At 39.5% G+C, this 21,636-nt stretch overlaps 1 protein-coding gene across 5 annotated transcripts in view; it reads left to right on the top strand.

The window, feature by feature from the left end:
• The window catches only part of LOC147570842 (cullin-4B-like), a 139,327-nt gene that overhangs the window by 26,300 nt on the left and 91,391 nt on the right, over positions 1-21,636 (top strand). For all 5 annotated transcript variants that reach the window (XM_086696743.1, XM_086696742.1, XM_086696740.1 and 2 more), the window contains one exon: positions 51-169. In XM_086696743.1, coding sequence (XP_086552869.1) covers positions 51-169 — 119 coding nt within the window. The remainder of the gene's footprint in view (positions 1-50; positions 170-21,636) is intronic.

Below are 21,636 nucleotides of genomic sequence, written 5' to 3'. Positions count from 1 at the left end.
GAGGTGGGTATTTGTATTGCTAATTTTGCTTTCATGTTTCTAATATTCAGGCTTAAACTTTCTTCTTGATGAAAACAGAATTGAGGATTTGTCTTTAGTCTACCAAGTATATAGTAGGATAGAATGTGGATTTCAAGTTCTTCTCCAGCATTGGATTGAGTATATCAAGGTATTTATTTAAAGAAGATGCTGCATTAAGTAATTTAGATTATATGTGGCTAATTTTTCCCCCTTTAATGATGTATTGTTTTTAATTTAGAACTTTCTATCTTTAAGACATGTTTAGCTTGAAATTGATGAAGAATCTATGTTCTAAGCCTTCTTGAAACTCTTATTTCTCTGTATATGTAAAGTCTTTCTCCCCCAAATAATACTTGCTTTTTGAAGGGGAAGAGTGGGGACATTATTTATTGCTGTAACATTTTCTTTTGGTGCCTCACATTTCTTTTACCACCTTAAATTTCTACTCTTCTGTTTCAAAACAAGAATTTGTTATTGAAAAAGTCTGTAAGCATAAATTGTCTCAGAGAAACAGCGGGGAGAGAGTCGTCACCAGCCGAGTGTCCTCGTAAGTTCAATGTCTTTCAGTGAGTAATTAACTAATACTTTGTAAGTGGTCGACTAACATGAAATTTATTATTTTAACCATTTAGAGATAGGAAATTGGGTGAAATTTAGTTAATTCATAGATACAAACAATAGACGTAGAGACAGACAGAAAGTAGCTTAATAGATGCCAGAGGCTAACAGGGGAAATGAAAGGAGCAGCTGCGTAAGCGTTGCTGGTTTCCACAAGCATCCTCCCTATTTAGCTCTGGAATATGTTCATGACTTTTTACAGAATCCTAGTACACATTGAGCAGTCACATTACTTACCTTCTCCCTGGAGGCTTTGGCAATTACTAATCAACTTTCTGTGAATACTGATTTTTCTGTTTTGGTTATTTCCTAGCAATTAAATCGTGTGATATGTGGGTTTTTGTTTCTGCATTCCTTTACATAGGATGATCTTTCATCAATGTTATAGGAGTCTTTTATCATTTTTAGTGTCAAAATAACATTCCACTGTATATCTGTACTACATTTTGTTCATCAGTTTGTAACTGGATGCACACTTGGATTGTTTCCACCTTTTGATTCCCACCTTTACTATGGGGCAGGGGGGGGGGGGACAGGTATTGGGAATTGTTCTTAATTTAAAGTTTTATATAACTTCCAGGTAGTTCGCATACACTATAATATTAGTGTCAGGTGTACAGTATAGAGATTCAGTCCTTCTGTACGATACATGTGCTCATCACAAGTACCTTTCTAATGCCCATCACCTATTTAAGCCATACCTACCTCCCTTACCACCTCTTTTCTATTCTCTAGAGTTAGAAATCTATTTCCAGTCTGTTTCTCTTTCATTTCTGCCTTTGCTCATTTGTTTAGTTTGTTAAGTTCTACATATGGTTGAAATCATGTGGTATTTCCCTTTCTCTGACTAACTTATTTTGCTTCTAGCTCCAAACATGTCATTACAAATGGCAAGATTTTATTCTTTTTTATGGCTTATATTCCATTTTGTATGTAGATCACTACATTCTTTTAATTTTTTAAATTCTTTTTAAATTTAAAATTTAAATTTTTTTAAAAATTAAATTAAATTAAATTATTTTAATTTTTTAATGTTTATTTTTGAGAGAGAGAACACAAGTTGGGGAGGGGCGGAGAGAGAGGGAGACAGAATCTGAAGCGGGCTCCAGCCTCTGAGCTGTCAGCACAGAGCCTGATGCAGGGCTTGAACTCACAAATTGCGAAATCATGACCTGAGACAAAGTCCGATGTGTAACCGACTGAGCCACCCATGCTTCCCTACGTATACAACTACTTTTTTACTTGAAGTTGGTGAACATATGGACAGTTTCCATATTTTGGCTGTTATAAATAATAATCATAATCATCATCATAATAATAGTAATAATAAATGGTGTAAACATTGGGGTGCATGCATCATTTTGAAATAGTGTTTTTGTATTGTTTGCGTAGGTACCCAGTAGTGCAGTTGCTGGGTTATATAGTCTATTTTTACCTTTTTGAGAATCTGCATACTGTTTCCTAGAGTGGCTTCACCACTTTGCATTCCCACTAACAGTGCAAGACAGTTCTTCCTCTTTCTCCATATCATCAGAAATACCTAGGGTTTCTTGTGTTGTTGATTTTATCCCTTCTGACAGGTGTGAGGTGATAGCTCATTGTAGCTTTGATTTGTATTTCTCTCATGATGACTGATGTTGAGCTTTTGGCCCTCTACTGTCTTTGGAAGAATGTCTGTTTATATTTTCTGCCATTTGTAGTTGGATTATCCATGTTTTGCTCTTCAGTTTTAACGTCTTTATATACTACCCTTTAACAGTTCTGTCGTTTTTAGATAGTTTCTCTATTCCAGTAGGTTGCTCTCAAGTTTTATTGATTGTTTCCTTCACCGTGCAGAAGCTTTTTATTTTTAGGTGCTCCCAATAGTTTATTTCTGCTTTTCTTACCTTACCTCAGAAGACATTCTAGAAAAAAATTTGCTAAGGCTAATGTCAAAGAGGTTACTGCCTGTGCCATCTTCTAGGATCCTAATGGCTTCATGTCTCACGTTTAGGTCTTTCATCCATTTTGAATTTATTTATGTACCTGGTGTGAGAAAGTGGTCCAGTTTCAATCCTTCTTATGTTGATATCCAGTTTTCCCAATACCATCTGTTGAAGAGACTAATTCATGATTCTTGCCTTCTTTGTGGACAGTCCATTGACCATATAATTATGCATTCACTTCTGGGGTTTCTGTTCTACTCCACAATCTTTGTGGCTATTTTTGTTCCAGTTCCATACTTTTTAATCTCTACAGCTTTGCAGTATAACTTGATGTCTGGAATTGTGATGTCTTTAGCTTTCCTTTTCTTTTTCAAAGTGGCTTTGGCTCTTCAGGGTCTTTTGTGGTTCCATTCTTTTTAGGATTGTTTGTTTCAGCACTGTGAAAAGTGCTAGTGGTACTTTCATAGGGAATACTTTAAATGTGTAGATTTCTCTGGGTAGTATAGACATTTTAACAATATGTGTTCTTCCAATCCATGAGCATGGGATTTTTTCCCATTTTTTGGTATTATCTTCGATTTCTTTCATCAGTGTTTTATAGTTTTCAGAGCACAGGTCTTTCACCTCTTTGGTTAGGTATATTCCTAGGTATCTTACTGCAATTGCAAATGGGAGTGCTTCCTCCTTAATTTCTGTTTATGTTGTTTCATTATTGGTGTATAGAAATGCAATAGATTTATGTACATTGATTTGTATCTTGTGACTTTACGGAATTCATGTATCAGTTTTAGCAGTTTTTGGTGGAATGTTTTGGGTTTTGTAGAGTTATCATGTCACCTGCAAATAGAGAAAGTTTGTCTTTTTCCTTGCTGATTTGGATGCCTTTTATTTCTCTCTCCCTCTCCTTCTTTCTTTCTTTCTTTCTTTCTTTCTTTCTTTCTTTCTTTCTTTCTTTCTTTCTTTCTTTCTTTCTTTCTTTCTTTCTTTCTTTCTTTCTTTCTTTCTTTCTTTCTCTCTCTCTCTCTCTCTCTCTCTCTCTCTCTCTCTCTCTCTCTCTCTCTCTCTCTCTCTCTCTTTCTTTCTTTCTTTCTTTCTTTCTTTCTTTCTCACTCTTTCTCTCTCTCTCTCTCCCCCCCTCCCTCCCTCTCTCTCTCTCTCTCTCTCTCTCTTTCTCTCTTTCTCTCTTTCTCTCTTTCTCTCTTTCTTTCTTTCTTTTTTTTCTTTCCTTTTGATTACTGAGGGTATGACTTTTAATACCGTGCTAAATAACATTAGTGGAGAGTGGACATCGCTGTCTTGTAAAGGGAAACCTGTCAGTTTTTCTTCATTGAGGATGATGCTAGCTATGTGTTTTTCACAATTGTCCTTTTTTTTTCTTTTTTTTTTTTTTCCAACGTTTATTTATTTTTGGGACAGAAAGAGACAGAGCATGAACGGGGGAGGGGCAGAGAGAGAGGGAGACACAGAATCGGAAACAGGCTCCAGGCTCCGAGCCATCAGCCCAGAGCCTGACGCGGGGCTCGAACTCACGGACCGCGAGATCGTGACCTGGCTGAAGTCGGACGCTTAACCGACTGCGCCACCCAGGCGCCCCCACAATTGTCCTTTTTTATGTTGAAGTATATTCCCTGTAAATAGTCTTATTAAGGATTTTTATCATGAGTGGATTTTTTTTTTTTGGCAAATGCTTTTCTGTATCTGTTGAGATGATTATATGGTTCTTATCCTTTTCTTTATTAATGTGGAGTGTCATGTAGATTTGGGAATATTGAGCCAACCTTGAAACCCAGGAATAATCTGGTGAATGATTATTTTAATAAATTGTTGGATTATATTTGCTAGTATTTTATTGCTAAGTTTTGCATCCATGTCCATCAGGGGTGTGGCCTGTAGTTCTTTTTCAGTGTAGTCTTCCTCTTATTTGGAATCAAGATAAAGCTGGTCTCATAGTATGAGTTTGGAAGTTATCCTTCCTTTTCTTTGTTTTGGAATAGTTTGAGAAGAATAGGTATTAACTCTTTTATTTTTGTATTTTTTTAATATGAATTTGTTGTCAAATTGGTTTCCATACAACACCCAGGACTCATACTCAATACCCATCACCCACCCTTCCCTCCCTCCCACCACCCCCTCCCTCCCATCCCCCATCAACCCTCGGTTTGTTCGCAGTTTTTAAGAGTCTCTTATGTTTTGGCTCCCTCCCTCTCTAACCTCTTTTTTATTTCGTCCCCTCCCCCGTGGTCTTTTGTTAAGTTTCTCAGGATCCACATAAGAGTGAAAACATATGGTATCTGTCTTTCTCTGTATGACTTATTTCACTCAGCATAACACTCTCCACTTCCATCCATGTTGCTACAAAAGGCCATATTTCTTTCTTTGTCATTGCCTCGTAGTATTCCATTGTGTATACAAACCACAATTTCTTTATCCATTCAGTGACTGAATAATGCCCGCGCCCCCCCCTCCCCATGCCTCAGGTGACCTTCTAATCATTGTTTCCATGCCATCTACCTGCAAGTTGTTTGCCTGTACTTTCTCCAGGAGCAGTGCAGTACCCCTGGGCCCCATCTCAGCCAGCTGCTCTGACCTTTAATATTTGAGCCCCATTGGTTGCAAGAACTCAGAAAATTCAGACCCTCATTTTCCCAGACAGTGGTTTTGGGAGTCTTCCTCTGCAGCTCCATTCTCTCATTCTTCTCTGTGACCAGGACGTCTGTAGCACCCTCTTTCCATGTCTACCCTAAACCACATCTCTGCACTTTCCTCCTTACTCAGTGTGGCCTCTTCTCTCCCTCTAGTTGTGGAGTTTGTTCTGTGAGTTTTCAGGTCAGTGTCTGGGATATTTAGGATTATTTGATAATTATCTCGTTGTGTTCCTGTGTTGATGGGAGCCTGAGGTCCTCCTGCTCTGCTTCTGTCTTCCTCCAAGACTGGGAATAGGTTCTTAGGAGCTTTTGTATTTATGTGAGATCTACAAATATCTCTTGATATTGTTTGAATAAATGGTGTTTTCTGTGCATACCTGGAAATGGAATTGTTCTGTCACAGTCTAAAAAGTGGAATTGCTATGTTACATTGTAATTGAATAATCGTTAGACTCTTTTCTACGGAGGTGTAACATATTTTATTGCCATGGTGCTGTTTTCCCTTTTCTTCCATTTGTTGAAAAGGTTGAAGATGTATTGGAATTCATTTTTTCTTATGTCTTTTTTGTATTTGGAGGAAAAAGGCATCTGCATATCCTGTGCTTTCCTTTGATTACAGTTGTTTTTTTTTTTTTTTTTTTTTTTTTTAACTGACTAATCTCTTACTTTAGGTCTGTTTAGCTTATTTCCTTTTTCCACTTTGGTAGATTTTGTGCTTCTCAAAATGGGTCCCTGTCCATCTAGGTTATCTAATTTGTTGTTGTGAAATTGTTTACTCTTTGACCAACATCTCTACATTTCCTCCAACTCCAACTTCTGGAAATCACCGTTCTACTCTGTATTTCTTTGAGCTCTATTTTTTAGTGAGGTTCCACATATACATGATACCGTAAAGTATTTTTCTTTATGTCTCTGGCTTATTTAACTTAGCATATATCTTCCAGGTTCATCCGTTTTTTGCAAATGGCAGGATTTTCTTCTTTTTGTAAGTTACTTATTCATTTTTAAGTTACTTCTTTATTTAATGTATTATTTATATTTCAGTATTAAATATATTTATATATATTTAAATATATTTAGTTACTTACTTATTTATTTATTTATTTATTTATTTATTTATTTATTTATTTATTTATTTATTTATTTCAGGCTCCCATCAACACAGGAACACAACTAAATAATTATCAAATAATCCTAAATATCCCAGACATTGACCAGAAAACTCCCAGAACAAACCCCTCCCAAACGGAGGGGCCATCTGGATGGCCTCTTTGGGAAAGTGTCTTTTGTCATGTCCTTCGCCCATTTCTTCCCTGGGTTATTTGTTTTTTTGGTGTTGAGTTTGATGTTGTTTATACATTTTAGATATTACCCTTTCTGTCCTTTGCAAATATCTTCTTCCATTCCACTGTGTTCCTTACAGTTTTGTTGATTGTTTCCCTCGCTGTGGAGAAGATTTTTTATCTTCGTGAGGTCCAGTAGTTCAGCTTTGTTTTTGTTTCCCTTGCCTCTGGAAAAATATCTAAGAAGTCGGTGCAACCAAGGTCAGAATGGTTGTTGCCTGTGTTTTCTTCTAGGATTTGATGGCTTCCTGTCTAACATTTGGGTCTTTCATCCACTTGAGTTCATTTTCATGTATTTACAGTAAGAGAGAGGTCCAGGTTCATCCTTCTGAATGTTGCTGTCCAGTTTTCCCAACACCATTTGCTGAAAAGACTGTCTTTTTTCCATTGGATACAATTTCCTGTTTGTAAAAGATTAGTTAGCCATACATTTATGGGTCCGCTTACGGGTTTTCTTTTCTACTCCATTGATCCGTGTGTCTGTGTTTGTGCAGTACCATACTGTATTGATGATTACAGCTTGGCAGTATACCTTGAAGTCCAGAGTTGTGATACGTCTAGTTTTGGTTTTCTTTTTCAACATTACTTTGATTATTTGGGGTCTTTTCTGGTCCTGTAAACATTTTAGAATTGTCTGTTCTAGCTCTCTGAATGTTTCTGGGGTTAGTTTGATAGGGATTGAATTGACTGCGTAGATTGCTTTGGGTAGAATCGACATTTTAACAACATTTGTTTTCTCACTTCAGGAGCATGGAATATTTTTCCATTTCTTTGTGTTTTCTGTTTCTTTTCATCAACTTCCTATACTTTTCATCATATTGGATATTTTACCTATTTGGTTTGGTTTATTCCTAGGTATTTTATGGATTTTGGTGCAGTTGTATATGGGATTGATTCCTTGATTTCTCTTCTGCTTTATTATTGGTGTATAGAAATACAGCCAGTTTCTTTGCGTTGACTTATATCTGGCATCTGTGCTTAATTCCAGTCAGTTGTAACATTTTTTGGTGGAGATTTTCAAGAGTTCCACATAGAGTGTCATGTAATCTGTGAAAGTGAATTTTGACTTCTTTCTTGCCAGTTTGTATGCCGTCTGTTCTTTTCTGTTGTCTGATTGCTGAGGCTTGCACTTCCAACACTGTATTGAACAACAGTGGTGAGAGCGGACATCCCTGTCATGTTCCTGACTTTAGGGGGAATACCCTAAGTTCTTCCCCATTGAGGATGATAATAGGTGTGGATATTTTGTTTATGGCCTTTAGATTGTTGAGGAATGTTAATTCTGTCTCTGCTTTCTTTTGAATTTTCATTAAGAAAAGATGTTGTATTTGGTCAAATGCTTTTTCTGCATCTGTTGAGAGGATCATATAGTTCTTATCCTTTCCCTTTTTGATGGAGTGTATCACATTGAGATAATTGCAGATAGTGAGCCAGTCTTGCAGTCCAGGAATAAATTCCACTCGATCATGGTGAATAGTTCTTTTAATGTGTTATTGCATTTGTTTTCCTAGTGTCGTGTTGAGAGTTTTTACACCCATGTTCGTCAGGGAAATTAATCTGTAGTTTTCCTTTTTAGTGTTTTTTGTTTTTTAGGGTTTTAAAATCTAGGTGATGCTGGATTCATAGAATGAATATGGACGTTTTCCGTATTAACTCTTCTTGAAATGTTGGTAGCATGCCCTTGGGAAGCCATCTGTCTTTGGACTTCCGGTTTTTTGGGAGATTTTTTATTACTTACTCAGTGTCTTTACTGGGTATGATTTGGTTCAAATTTTCTATTGCTCTTTCAGTGTTGTTAGTTTGTGTCTTTATTGGAATTTGTCCATTTTTTTCCAGATTGCCCAATTTGTTGGCATATAATTTCTTATAATAGTCACTAATTATTATTTGCGTGTCTGTGGTGTTGGTTGTGATACCTCCTCTTTCATTTGTGATTTTGATCTCTCCTCTTTTATTTGTGACTTTATGTATTTGGGTCCTTTCTGTTTTCTTTTTGACCAGTCTGGGCTTTATCAGTTGTGTTAATTCTTTCAGAGAACCAGTTCCTGGTTTTGTTGATCTGTTGTACTTTTTTTGTTATTTCAGTACCATTGATTTCTGCTCTAATCTTTATTATGTCTCTTCCTGTGCTGGATTTTGAGCATTATTTCTTTTAGCCAACTCCTTTAGGTATAAGGTGTTTTTGAGATGTTTCTTCCGTCTTTAGGAATGTTTGAATTGCTATGTGCTTCCTGCATCCCAGAATTTTGAACTGTTGTCTTTTCATGTACTTAGGCTTCCATATACTTTTTAATTTGCTTTTTAATTTGGTCGTGAATTTCTAGGTTAACCCTTTGATTCTCTCCCTCTCTCTCAAGTTATATATATAACTTGAATTCTATTTATAAATATATAATTTATGAATTCTCTTTATATTTTATGTATTTGTGAATATATATTTATGTATAAAATAAATATATATTTTTACACATTTATATTTATTTATACATACATATATAATTATATTCATTTATACATATGTATACAATTTATTTTTAAATTGATATCTGTACAGTACCAGTGCTCATCCCAACAGGTGCCCTCGTCAATGCCCATGACCCACTTTCCCCTCTCCCCCACCCCCAATCAACCCTCAGATTGTTCTCAGTATTTAAGAGTCTCATGGTTTCCCTGCTTCCCTCCCTGTAACTTTTTTTGCCCCTTCTCATCACCCATGGTCTTCTGTTAAGTTTCTCAGGATCCACATATGAGTGAAACATAATGGTGTTTGTCTTTCTCTGCCTGACTTTATTTCACTTAGCATAATACTCTCCAGCTCCATCCACCTTGCCACAAATGGCCAGATTTCATTCTTTCTCATTGCCAAGTAGTATCCCATTGTATATATAAACCACATCTTCTTTATCCATTTGTCAGTTGATGGACACTTAGGCTCTTTCCATAATGCGGCTATTGTTGAAAGTGCTGCTATAAACGTTGGGGTACAAGTGCCCCTATGCATCATTACTCCTGTAACCCTTGGGTAAATTCCTAGCAGTGCTATTGTTGGGTCATAGGGTAGTTCTGTTTTTAATTTTTTGAGGAACCTCCACACTGTTTTCCAGAGCAGCTACACCAGTTTGCATTCCCACCAACAGTGCAAGAGAGTTCCCATTTCTCCACATCCTCTCCAGCATCTGTAGTCTCCTGATTTGCTCATTTTAGCCACTCTGACTGGAGAGAGGTGGTATCTGAGTGTGGTTTTGATTTGTATTTCCCTGGTGAGGAGTCATGTTGAGCGTCTTTTCATGTGCCTGTTGGCCACATGGATGTCTTCTTTAGAAAAGTGTCTATTCATGTCTTCTGCTCATTTCTTCACTGGATTATTTGTTTTCCAGGTATGGAGTCTGGTGAGTTCATTATAGATTTTGGGTACTAGCCCTTTGTCCGATACGTCATTATAAATATCTTTTCCCATTCCGTTGGTTGCCTTCTATTTTTGTTGATTGTTTCCTTTGAAGTGCAGAAGCGCTCTGTCTACACGAGGTCCCAATAGTTCATTTTTGCTTTTAATTCCCTTGCCTTTTGAGATGCGTTGAGTAAGAAATTGTTGCAGCTGAGGTCAGAGAGGTTTTTTTTCCTGCTTTCTCCTCTAAGGTTTTGATGGTTTCCTGTCTCACAGTCAGGTCCTCCACCCATTTTGAGTTTATTTTTGTGAATGGTGTAAGAAAATGGTCTAGTTTAATTCTTCTGCATGTTTCTGTCCAGTTCTCCCAGCACGATTTGTTAGAGAGACCGTCTGTTTTTCATTGGATATTCTTCCCTGCTTTGTCAAAGATTAGTTGAGCATGCATTTGTGGGTCCAGGTCTGGGATTTCTATTCTATTTCCTTGGTCTATGTGTCTGTTTTTGTGCCAATACCATACTGTCTTGACGATTACAGCTTTGTAGAGGCGAAAGTCTGGGATTGTGATGCCTCCCGCTTCAGTCTTCTTCTTCAATATTACTTTGGCTGTTTGGGGTCTTTTATGGTTCCGTACAAATTTTAGGATTCCTTATTCTAGCTTCGAGAAGAATTTTGATTGGGATTGGGATTGCATTGAATGCGTAGATTGCTTTGGGTAGTATTGCTTTGGGTAGTATTGACATTTCAACAATATGTATTCTGCGAATCCATGAGCTCGGAATGGTTTCCATTTCTTTGTATCTTCTTCAGTTTCCTTCATCAGCTTTCAATAGTTTTCAGCATACACGTCTTTTACATCTTTGGTTAGGTTTATTCCTAGGTATTTTATGATTCTTGGTGCAATTGTGAATGGGTTCAGTTTCTTTATTTCTCTTTATGTTGGTTAATTATTGGTGTATAAAAATGCACTTGATGTCTGTACATCGATTTTGTATCCTGCGACTTTGCTGAATTCATGTATCCATTCTAGCAGCCTTTGGTGGAGTCTCTTGGGTTTTCCATGTAGAGTATTATGTCATCTGCAAAAGTGAAAGCTTGACTTTAACTTTGCCACTTTTGATGCCTTTGGTTTCCTTTTGTTGTCTGATTGCTGATGCTACAACTTCCAACACTACGTTAAATAACAGCGGTGAGGGTGAACATCCCTGTCCTGTTACTGATCTCAGGGGGAAACCTCTCAGTGTTTCCCCATTGAGGATGATATTAGCTGTGGGCTTTTCATAAATGGCTTTAATGATGTTTAAGTATGTTCCTTCTATCCTGCCATTTCCGAGGGTTTTTATTTAGAAAGGATGCTGAATTTTGTCAGATGCTTTTTCTACATTGGTTGACAGGATCATGTGGTTCTTTTGTTTTCTTTTGTTAATGTGATGTATCACATTGATTGATACGCGAATGTCAACCAGCCCTGCAGCCCAGGAATGAATTCCAGTTGATCATGGTGAATAATTATTTTTATATACTGTAGAATTTGATTTGCTAGTATCTTGTTGAGAATTTGTGCATCCATATTCATCAGGGATATTAGCCTGTAGTTTTGTTTTGTTTTGTTTTGTTTTCTTTTGTTTTGTTTTGTTTTTGCTGGATCTCTGTCTCATGTGGGAATCAGAGTAATGCTGGCTTCATAGAATGAGTCTGGAAGTTTTCCTTCCCTTTCTATTTTTTGGAACAGCTTGAGAAGGATGTATATTATCTCTGCTTTAAACGTCTTGTAGAATTCCCCTGGGAAGCCATCTGGTCCTGGACTCTTATTTGCTGGGAGATTTTTGATAACTGATTCAATTTCTTTGCTGGTTACGGGTCTGTTCAAGTTTTCTATTTCTTCCTGTTTCAGTGTTGGAAGTGTGTGGGTGCTTAGGAATATGTCCATTTCTTCCAGGGTATCCAGTTTGTTGGCATATCATTTTTCATAGTATTCCCTGATAATTGCTTGTATTTCTGAGGGATTGGTTGTCATAATTCCATTTTCATTCATGATTTTCTCTATTTGGGTCATCTCCCTTTTCTTTTTGAGAAGCCTGGCTAGAGGTTTGTCAGTTTTGTTTCTTTTTCCAAAAAACAAACAACTCTTGTTTGCATTGATCTGCTCTACAGTTTTTTAGGTTCTATATTGTTTATTTCTGCTCTGATATTTATTATTTCTCTTCTTCTGCGGGGTTTGGAGTGCCTTTGCTGTTCTGCTTCTTGTTTCTTTAGGTATGCTGTTAGGTTTTGTATTTGGGATTTTTCCTGTTTCTTGAGATAGGCCTGGATTGCAATGTATTTTCCTCTCAGGACTGCCTTCACTGCATCCCAGAGCATTTGGATTGTTGTATTTTCATTTTCATTTGTTTCCATATATTTTTCAGTTCCTTCTCTAATTGCCTGGTTGACCCATTGATTCTTTAGTAGGGTGTTCCTTGACCTCCATGCTTTTGGTGGTTTTCCAGACTTTTTCTTATGGTTGATTTCAAGTTTCCTAGCATTATGACCCGAAAGTGTGCATGGTATGATCTTTATACTTATTAAGGACTGTGTTGTGACCCAGTATGTGATGTATCTTGGAGAAAGTTCCATGTGCACTCGAGAAGAAAGTATATTCTGTTGCTTTGGAATGCAGAGTTCTAAATATATCTGTCAAGTCCGTCTGGTCCAATGGATCATTCAGGGCCCTTTTCTCCTTTTGATCCTGTGTAGATGATCAATCCTTTGTTGTATGTGGGGTATTAAACTCCCCCTGCCATTATCACATTCTTATCAATAAGCTTGCTTATGTTTGTGATTCATTGTTTTAGATATTTGGGGGCTCCAGAATGTGGTGCATAGACATTTATAATTGTTAGCTCTTCCTTATGTATAGACCCTGTAATTATTATATAATGCCCTTCTTCATTTCTTCTTACAGGTTTTAATTTAATGTCTAGTTTTTTCTGATATAAGTATGGCTACTCAAGCTTTCTTTTGACTTCCAGTAGCATGATAGTTCTCCATCTTTCAATGTCACTTCAATCTGAAGGTGTCCTCAGGCCTGAAATGAGTCTCTTGTAGATAGCAAATAGATGGGTCTTGTTTTTTTGTTTTTTTGTTTTTTTTTCCCAAGCATTCTGATACCCTGTGTGTTTCCATTCACATTCAGTGTTATTCTTGAAAGATACGGGTTTAGAGTCATTGTGTTATTGGTAGGTTTCATGCTTGTGGTGGTGTCTCTGGTCCTTTGTGGTCCTTGCCGCATTTCACTTACCCTCTTAGGATCTCTTGTAGGGCTGGTTTAGTGGTGATGTATTCCTTCATTTTGTTTGTTTGTTTGTTTGTTTGTTTGTTTGTTTGTTTGTTTGGGAAAACCTTTATATCTCCTTCTATTCTGAGTGACAGACTTTCTGGATAAAGGATTCTTGGCTGCATATTTTTTCTGTTCATCACATTGAAGATTTCCTGCCATTCCTTTCTGGCCTGCCAAGTTTCAGTAGACAGATCAGTCATGAGTTTCATCGGTCTGTCTTTATATGTTAGAGCATGTTTATTCCTAGCTGCTTTCAGAATTTTCTCTTTATCCTTGTATTTTGCCCGTTTCACTGTGATATGTTGCGCAGAAGATCAATTTAAGTCATGTCTGAAGTGGGTTCTCTGTGCCTCTTGGATTTCAGTGCCTGTTTCCTTCCCCTGAGCAAGGAAGTCTCAGCTATGATTTGTTCAAGGACACCTTCAGCCCCTTTCTCTCTCTTCTTCTTCTTCTGGAATTCGTATGATATGGATATTGTTCCATTTGATTGCGTCACTTAGTTCTCTAATTCTCCCCTCATAGTCCTGGATTTTTTCTCTCTCTCTTTTTCACAACTTCCTCCTTTTCCGTAATTTTATCTTCTACTTCTCCTTTTCTCCCCTCTGTCTTCAGTCCGCTCTCTGGCTGCCTCCCTTGTGTTTTACACTTCATTTAATTCCTTTTTTATTGGTAGGGGGCATTTTTAATTCCTCATGACTATATTTTAGTCCCTTGATCTCTGTAACAATAGAGTCTCTGCTGTCTTCTCTGCTTTTTTCAAGCTAGCAATATTTATGACTATTATTCTAAATTCTTGTTCAGTTACGTTGCTTAAGTCGGTTTTGATCAATTCGTTAGCCGTCTCTACCTCCAGGAATATCTTTTTAGGAGAATTCTTCTGTTTCCTCATTTTGGGTATTTTACTGTCCCTTATGCATTTTAAAAGCTTGTTGTGTGCTCTGCACCTGCGAGCACTGCTATATTAAAGGAGGGTCATACACTGTCCAGGGTCTGGCCCTTCAGGAGGTGTTTTCTGGAGATTGTTACTCGCTCTCTGTTGTTGTGACTTTGGTTATTTTATTACCCTACTGATAGTGATATTTTGGACCCTACACCAGGCGTGCTTTGATTTGTTCCTTTGAGTAACCGATAAAGGAAAACAGACAAACAGGAGACAAAACCACTCAAGCACAGAAGAAACAAACAAACAGCACAAAGAAACAAATAAAAACAAAAAACTAAAGACTAAAAAAACAAACTGAAAATGACCCACTAGAAATAAATTAGAGGGTGGAGGCGTTGATGATGGAAGAGCACATACAAGAAGAGAAGTGATAGGAGTGTGGGAGGAAGAAAAACTAAACGTTGACTAGGCAGAGAGACTAAAAGGCTTAATCCATAGAGAGAAAGGAAAATAAAGGAGGAGGCAGGGAAACGAAACGAAGATACAGTTACCCAGACAGAGAAACTATATGGCTTGATTATTCCAGAGAGAGAGAGAAAGGGATGTAAAAAGAAGGAGGTGTAGAACATGTATCAAGACAATGGATTAAATGTGTCTGTTTAGACACACCAATAAACAGAGTAACCAGCCTAGGGGAGGGAAGAGATAAGGAGGAGAAATGGAGGTGGGGGGAGAATATATCTATATCACCAGAATTGATCTAGAGTTAATCCAGGCAGTGCTGAAGTGCTTGTCGGGGGGAGTTTTCCACAGGCTCTGTGCCGCTCTGGTGGTTACCCAGTGCTAAGGAGTGTGGTTTGGTATAATCTGGACCCACCTCCCTCCACTATGGGCCCCAGGGGTGATCCTTGAGGCCCTGCCTTGATGGTGGTGGTGGTGGTGGTGGTGGTGGTGGTGGTGGTGGTGGTGGTGGTGGCGGCGGGGGGAATGGCAATCCCCCAGTCTCTTCTCCAGGGACCAGACTCAGTGGACTTTGTTTGAGTCCTCCTTACTGTGCCGCTGGCATAGATGGGGCGGTCCTTCTTGCTCCACTAACTCCCCCGACCCTGTGCTTGGCTAGGATTCAAAGTCCTGCTTCCCTGCGCTCTGGCACTGGGGAAGCGCCTCTCAGTGTGGTCCAATATGTGGCTCCAGCTGGCTTTGTGCCGCCACGCTTCAGGGAGGACTGCCTTTTCCTACTGCGGACTGAGCCACCGCCCTTGCAGACTCAGGCAGACACAGGCAGGCTTTGTCTTTACCACAGCACTCCAGGGAGACAGCCGCCTTTTCCTACTGCAGACTGTGTCCTCAGCCTAGCCACTGAGCCTGGGGGTGGCAGCTGCAGGCAGGCTTTGTACTATCGCTCAGCCCTCCAGGGAGGGAACCACTTGGTCCCAACTGGGGACTGAGCCCCTGATTAACCACCACACCCAGGCCTTGGCTGCCCTCCTCCCCCTGTCCGGGAACAGGGAGCCAGCCCCAGTCCGAAGAAAACCCCACATTTAGAGATCAGATCCCTCTCCATCTCAGTCTGAGGTCTTTCTCCTGTCCGGATATGGTCCTACACTTCCCTAGCTGCTCTTTCCTTTCCCTTTGTCTCTCCGCAGAAGGGGGTCCCTCCCCTCCATGCCCACGTCGGCTTTTTTATCTCTCTCAGTTCACAGTCACCCACCTATGTTTTTCTCCAACTTTCCCATTTTCTTCCTGGTAGATTCAGCCTCTTTTCCTCCAGGCTTTGGCGTTCAAAGTCCCTCGGCTTGTGCACTTCTTTGTTTGAGAGTCGCAGGAAGTATGGATCTGCCTACTTCTCCACCATGTTGTCCTCTCCTCCCCTAAGCCATTGATTCTTTAGGATGTTCTTTAATCTCCAGGTTTTGTGGTCGCACCAAATTTTTCTTGTGGTGGATTTTGTGTTTCATGGTGTTGGGATCTGAAAAATACGCATGGGCTTAACTCGGTGTTTTTTTGTTTGTTTGTTTGTTTTTTTTTTTTTTTGTATCTCATGAAGGCTGATTTGTAACCCATTATGTAATCTGTTCTACAGAATGTTCCATGTGCACTTGAAAAGAATGTGTATTTTGCTCCCTTAGGATGAAATATTCTGAATGTATCTGTTAAGTCCATCTAGCCAAGTGTGTTATTCACAGCCATTGTTTCCTTCATTTTCTGCTTAGATCATCTGTCCATTGATGTAGGTTGAGTGTTAAAATCCCCTACAATTACGGTGCTTTTCTCAACGAGTTTCTTACATTTGTCGTTAAAATGACATTGCATATTTGGGTGCTGTCACACTGGTGGCGTAAATATTTACAATTGTTAGGTCTTCTTGATGAATGGTACCTTAATTATAATTCACTTCATCTCTTTTCATAGTTTTTGTTTTAAAATCTAGTTTGACATAAGTACGCCTACTCCAGCTTTCTTTTAATGACCATTAGCTTGATACATGGTTCTCCAGCCCCCTTCTTTCAGCGTGTAGGTGTCTTTAGGAGCAAAGTGAGTCTCTTGTAGGCAGTATACAGATGGGTCTTGTTTTTTTACCCATTCTGATACCATACGTCTTTTTATTGGAGCATTTTGGTCCATTTACGTCTAGAATAATTACTGAAAGGTGTCAATTTAGTGTCATAGTGTTACTTATAGAAGTGGTATTTTTGTGACGATCTCTGTGCCTTTGTAGTCTTTGTTGATTTGGTCTTTTTATTTTGTTTTGGTTTGTTTTTTCTCCATTCAGAGCCCCCCTTAAAATTTCTTGCAGGGCTGATTTAGTGGTTCACAAAGTCATTTACGTTTTTGTTTTTATGGGAAACTCTGCATCTCTCCTATTCTGAATGACAGTTTTGCTGTATAAAGAATATCTGGTATTCAGCACATTTAATATATCCTTTTACTCGTTTCTCGTCTTCCATGTTTCTGTGACATACCTGCTGGGAACCTGATATGTCTTCCCATGTAGGTTAAACACTTTTCCCCTTGCTGCCTTCAAATTCTTGTCTTATATTTTGTGATTTTGACTATGATATGCGTGTGTTATGGTCAGTTTTTCTTGAATGTAATGGGAGTTCTCGGTGCTTCTTGGATTTTTATGTCTGTCCTCCAGATTAGGGAAGTGTTCAGATACAATTTGCTCCTATAAACCTTCTGCCCATTTTCCTGTCTCTTCATCTTCTGGGACTCCTTTGACTCAGATGTTATTCCTTTTTAATAAGTTATTGGTTTCTCTAAGTCTTTGTAGTGATCTTTTGGTTTTGTTTACCTTTTTTCCCTGCTTAATTATTTTCCATAATTTTATCTTCCGTATGCTGTTTTGCTTCATCCATTCTCAGCTGTCACGGCTTTCATGTGAGATTGCATCTTGGTTAGCGAATTTTTAGTTTTGGCCTGCCTAGGTTTTAGTGCTTTTCTTTCTGCATTAAGGGATTCTCCTGTGTTTCATGCTTTTTTTTTTTTTTTTTCCCCCACTCAGCTCATATTCATATAATCATGATTTTAAATTCTAGTGCAGACATTTTACTTATACCTGTATTGATTAAATCCCTGCCATCATTTTTTTCCTGTTCTTTTTTGGGGGTGAGTTCCTCTGTCTTGTCATTTTAGAGGAAGAAAAAATGTAATAAAATAAAAAATTTAAATTAAAAATTTAAAAAGGAAATAAATAAAGGGATCTAGATCTTAGGTGTGTTTTGGCCTTCTTGTTGAGAAAAGCTTAATAGAATAGAGTAAAAAAAGAAAGGGAAAAAGTTAAAAAATTAAAAACTCAAAAAAATTAAATAATAGAGTAGAATAAAAATTTTTAAAATAAAAAATAATTTGTTTCTGATATAGAAATAGAAAAAAGAACACAAACAAAAACAGAAGGAAAGAAAGTCAACCAATAAGCGAAACAGCAAACAGAAAGAAACCTGAATGAAGTTACATCTAGTTTCCCTGGTGCAGAACACTATAGTCTGTAGTCTAATGAGAAGGTAGAAGGAATTTGTGCTGGTCTTCTTGAGGATGTATATGGAGAGCACAGTTAGCAGGGCTTGGTATAACAGCTCTGTTCTCCACTTGATGGCACTGCTTAGCCTACTGGGCTTGATCTGTGTGTGAGTTTTCACATGCTCTAGAGGGGAAAAATGGCTTTATTCAGTTGCCTAGTCTCTGGAAGGCAAACTTCACGCTCTCACGTCCCACAGTCAAGCATCCTTCCTCTGTCTGGTGCTTTTGTCCACTCCCCACCTCTACTCTGAGTCCAGGATACCTGCCTGCCAGGTGGTGTCTCCTTCCAGACTTCTATCTCAGATGGGGCTGTGTTGAAAACCCCACATTTCAGAGACCCTGGTGCCTTTGGGGTCTGTTTGTACTGATTCCCTGGGGCAGTTCTCTTTGAGCAATGGCCAGTACCCTGGCTCAATTACAAGACATCCATGTGATTGTGCAGCAGTGTATATTTAGAATTAATGGCATATTCACGACATACAGCTGGTGCCCGTTTTCACCGCACTCTGGTATCTTTGTTGCAATACCAGCAAATGTGGCTGCTCTCCAGGGTCTGCTGGGACTTTTGCCTCTGGGGAGGCTGTATGGCTTCTACCAAATGCCCTCCAAGCTGGGGTGCCACTTTTCCCCGTGTGGCACGTGGACCCATCAGACCCCTCTGTCTACTCATGGACGTTCTCACCAGAGCACTGCCAGGTATTAAGCTTCAAACCTCAGACACTGTGCTCCACTCTATAGAATACTGTGGTATTGAAACCCTCTCGTTTCTCTCCGTCAGTGGTTTTGGGAAACAGAATTTTTGTCCAGTCCTCTCTGAGTTTTTTCACTCTTTTTTTTCTCTTCAGCTACTTTTGGGCGGGGGGGGGGGTGGGGGTTGGTTTTCTTGCATGATCCTGATATGCTACACTGTCCCCTTTTCTCTTTTCTCCCTTCCCTCCACATAGGAGACTCTGTGGCATCTCTCCGCTGGTTAATCTCTCCATACAATGTACCTGCTAAGTTCTCTGTCTCAAATTATGCAGACTATTGCATTAATCCTCAGATAAATTTCCTAGGTGTTCAAAATGGTTTGATGCTCATCTTTGATGTTCATGTAGCTGCATTTCATGGATGAGACAGGGTGTGTTGTGTAGGAGCTGCTTTGGAGGAATGCCTGCTACGTGAGGAAGGTTGGATGGAGTGGATCTACAGTGGAACTTGGAAGCAGGGGAGCTCTTTCCCTCGGAGGCAGGGGAACTCTTTCTGATAGAAAGATAGGTGCAGAGTGTTCACACTAGTTCCTATAAACGTCTGTGTATCTCGACCGGGGAATGGGAAAGAAATGGCATCTGTTAACATTTACGTTCTTGGCATAGCATCCTAAAATTTCTGCTCCACTCCCAGGACATATTCTGAGATTAGTAAATAAATCTCCTTCCCATATACCTCAGGCTCTTTCAGAAGTCCTGCTTCTGTGCTATATCTTATCCAGGTTATTGTTTATACTTGCTCTTCAAGATAGAGACTCAGTTTCTTTCTTTCTTTCTTAGAGAAGAAGAGAGCGTGAGTGAGGTGAGAAGCAGAGGAAGAGAGAGAATTTAAGCAGGCTCCACAGTTAGTGCTGAGCCTGACACAGGACTCAGTCTCATGACCTCAGAGATCATGGCCTGAGCCAAAATCAAGAGTCAGATGCCCAGCCAACTGAGTCACAAAGGCACAGCACACTCAATTTATTGCTACTTTTCTGGCTCTCCCGTAACTGAGATGACTGATTTGTTTTTTAATTTTTTTTAATGTTTATTTTTATTTTTGAGACAGAGAGAGACAGAGCATGAACGGGGGAGGGTCACAGAGAGAGGGAGACACAGAATCCGAAACAGGCTCCAGGCTCTGAGCTGTCAGCACAGAGCCCGACGCGGGGCTCGAACCCACGGACCGTGAGATCATGACCTGAGCCGAAGTCGGACGCTTAACCGACCGAGCCACCCAGGCGCCCCAAGACGACTGATTTTTAAAAGTACCTGGAGTTAAGCCCATGTAGATAGTAGCTAAAAGTTAAGACCCAGTGGTTTTCAAAGCTACAGGTTATAGTGAGTTATCTTCTAGTGCAGGTCTCCTGTGCTGTGGGTGCCTAGTATGTGCCTACTCTTGTTGCTTCTCCATGCTTATGGTGTTCTTCCATTTTTTGGTTAGTCTCACCAGAGGTTTGGTCCTAATAAAGTCTTCATTCTCCTGTGTTTTCTGCGTTGGCCTCGTCTGTGATAAACTGTGGAAAATATTGATGCCAGTCTTTGTGTAATTTTCAGATTAGTTCCACTGATGTGGCCGTTTTCTTGGTGTGTCTTTGGGATGAGGTGAGCCGGGGATCCTCCTACTCCACCATGTTCCCAGGACTCTCACAGATTCTTTCTTATGCTTGATTGAATATGTTGTTTAAACTCTCTGCTGAGTTTTTCAAATCAGTAATTGCATTCCTTAGCTCTAGGTGTTCTAGTTTGGTTTTAAAATCATTTCTCTATTTGTGTTGATTCTCCCATTTATGTAAGTTTTCCTGTCTTCATTTAACTTCATTAAAAACTTCTGTGGTGTTGTCACATGCCCCTTGTTCCTTGTTCTTTTATTGTTGTGTGTGAGACCTGCGTATTTGAAAGTGATGAGCTCATACAAGGTTTACAAGTTTACTTTGGTGGGAAGGTTTTTACCAGTCCATGTATATGAGGTTTCTGAACAGGCCAGCGTAGAACATCCATGGGTGATTAGGGCTACTTCTGGTGTCTCTGCTCAGGCAGGGTTACCACCAACACTGAGGACAGGCTGGACTTGCATCAGGGCACATCCATTGACTATTCTGAGGGCTGCTGAGATGCCTCTGTGGTTAGGCAAAAGACAGGATGTGCTCCTTTGCCAGGATTGGATTTACTGTGTGGCTAGATAGCGTTGTATGCTGGGCTTCATGATCAGGAGAGGCCACCAAGTGGGAATCCACTGTCAGGCAAGACCATTGGCTGGGCTCTCTACCTTTGCCACTGGTTGAGTGGGACCACCAGCTCTTTTACCTGGCTGAAGTGGTGTTTCAGATTGTGCACTGCATTAGGTGAGAGGAGTATTAGACCAGAGCCACTGTGTGTTATTTTTCAGCAGGGTGGCTGACCAGTCTCCCAGATAAGATAGTTAGATTTAGGCTGGTGGCTAGCTTTGGGTGTGATTGGGCGGAGTCAAAGTCTGTGCTGCATGGTCAAGTTTCCTGGATGACTGGGGCTTCAAGTTCTAGTCTGTGGTTCAGTGGGCAGCTTGCCTGGTTTTCTGCCCAGAAGGGTCACAGACCCAGCTCCAAGCCAAACCAAATCACTGGTTGGTGACCTCAGCTGTACTCGTTAGTCAGTTGCATTTGCTTGTCTGGGTGCTGTCTGGGATGCAGTGCCTCTGCCATAATCTGACCTTTGACTACTGTGAGCTCTGTGTCCTTCTTTGTGACTAGCTTACACATGGTCCAGCCTT

The sequence above is a fragment of the Puma concolor genome, unplaced genomic scaffold, assembly GCF_028749965.1.
Source record: "Puma concolor isolate L17-30 unplaced genomic scaffold, mPumCon1.1.hap2 unalloc_scaffold_8, whole genome shotgun sequence".
Lineage (NCBI taxonomy): Eukaryota > Metazoa > Chordata > Mammalia > Carnivora > Felidae > Puma > Puma concolor.
Note: the sequence above shows the minus strand (reverse complement) of the source record. Positions and strands in the feature narration are given on the sequence as shown.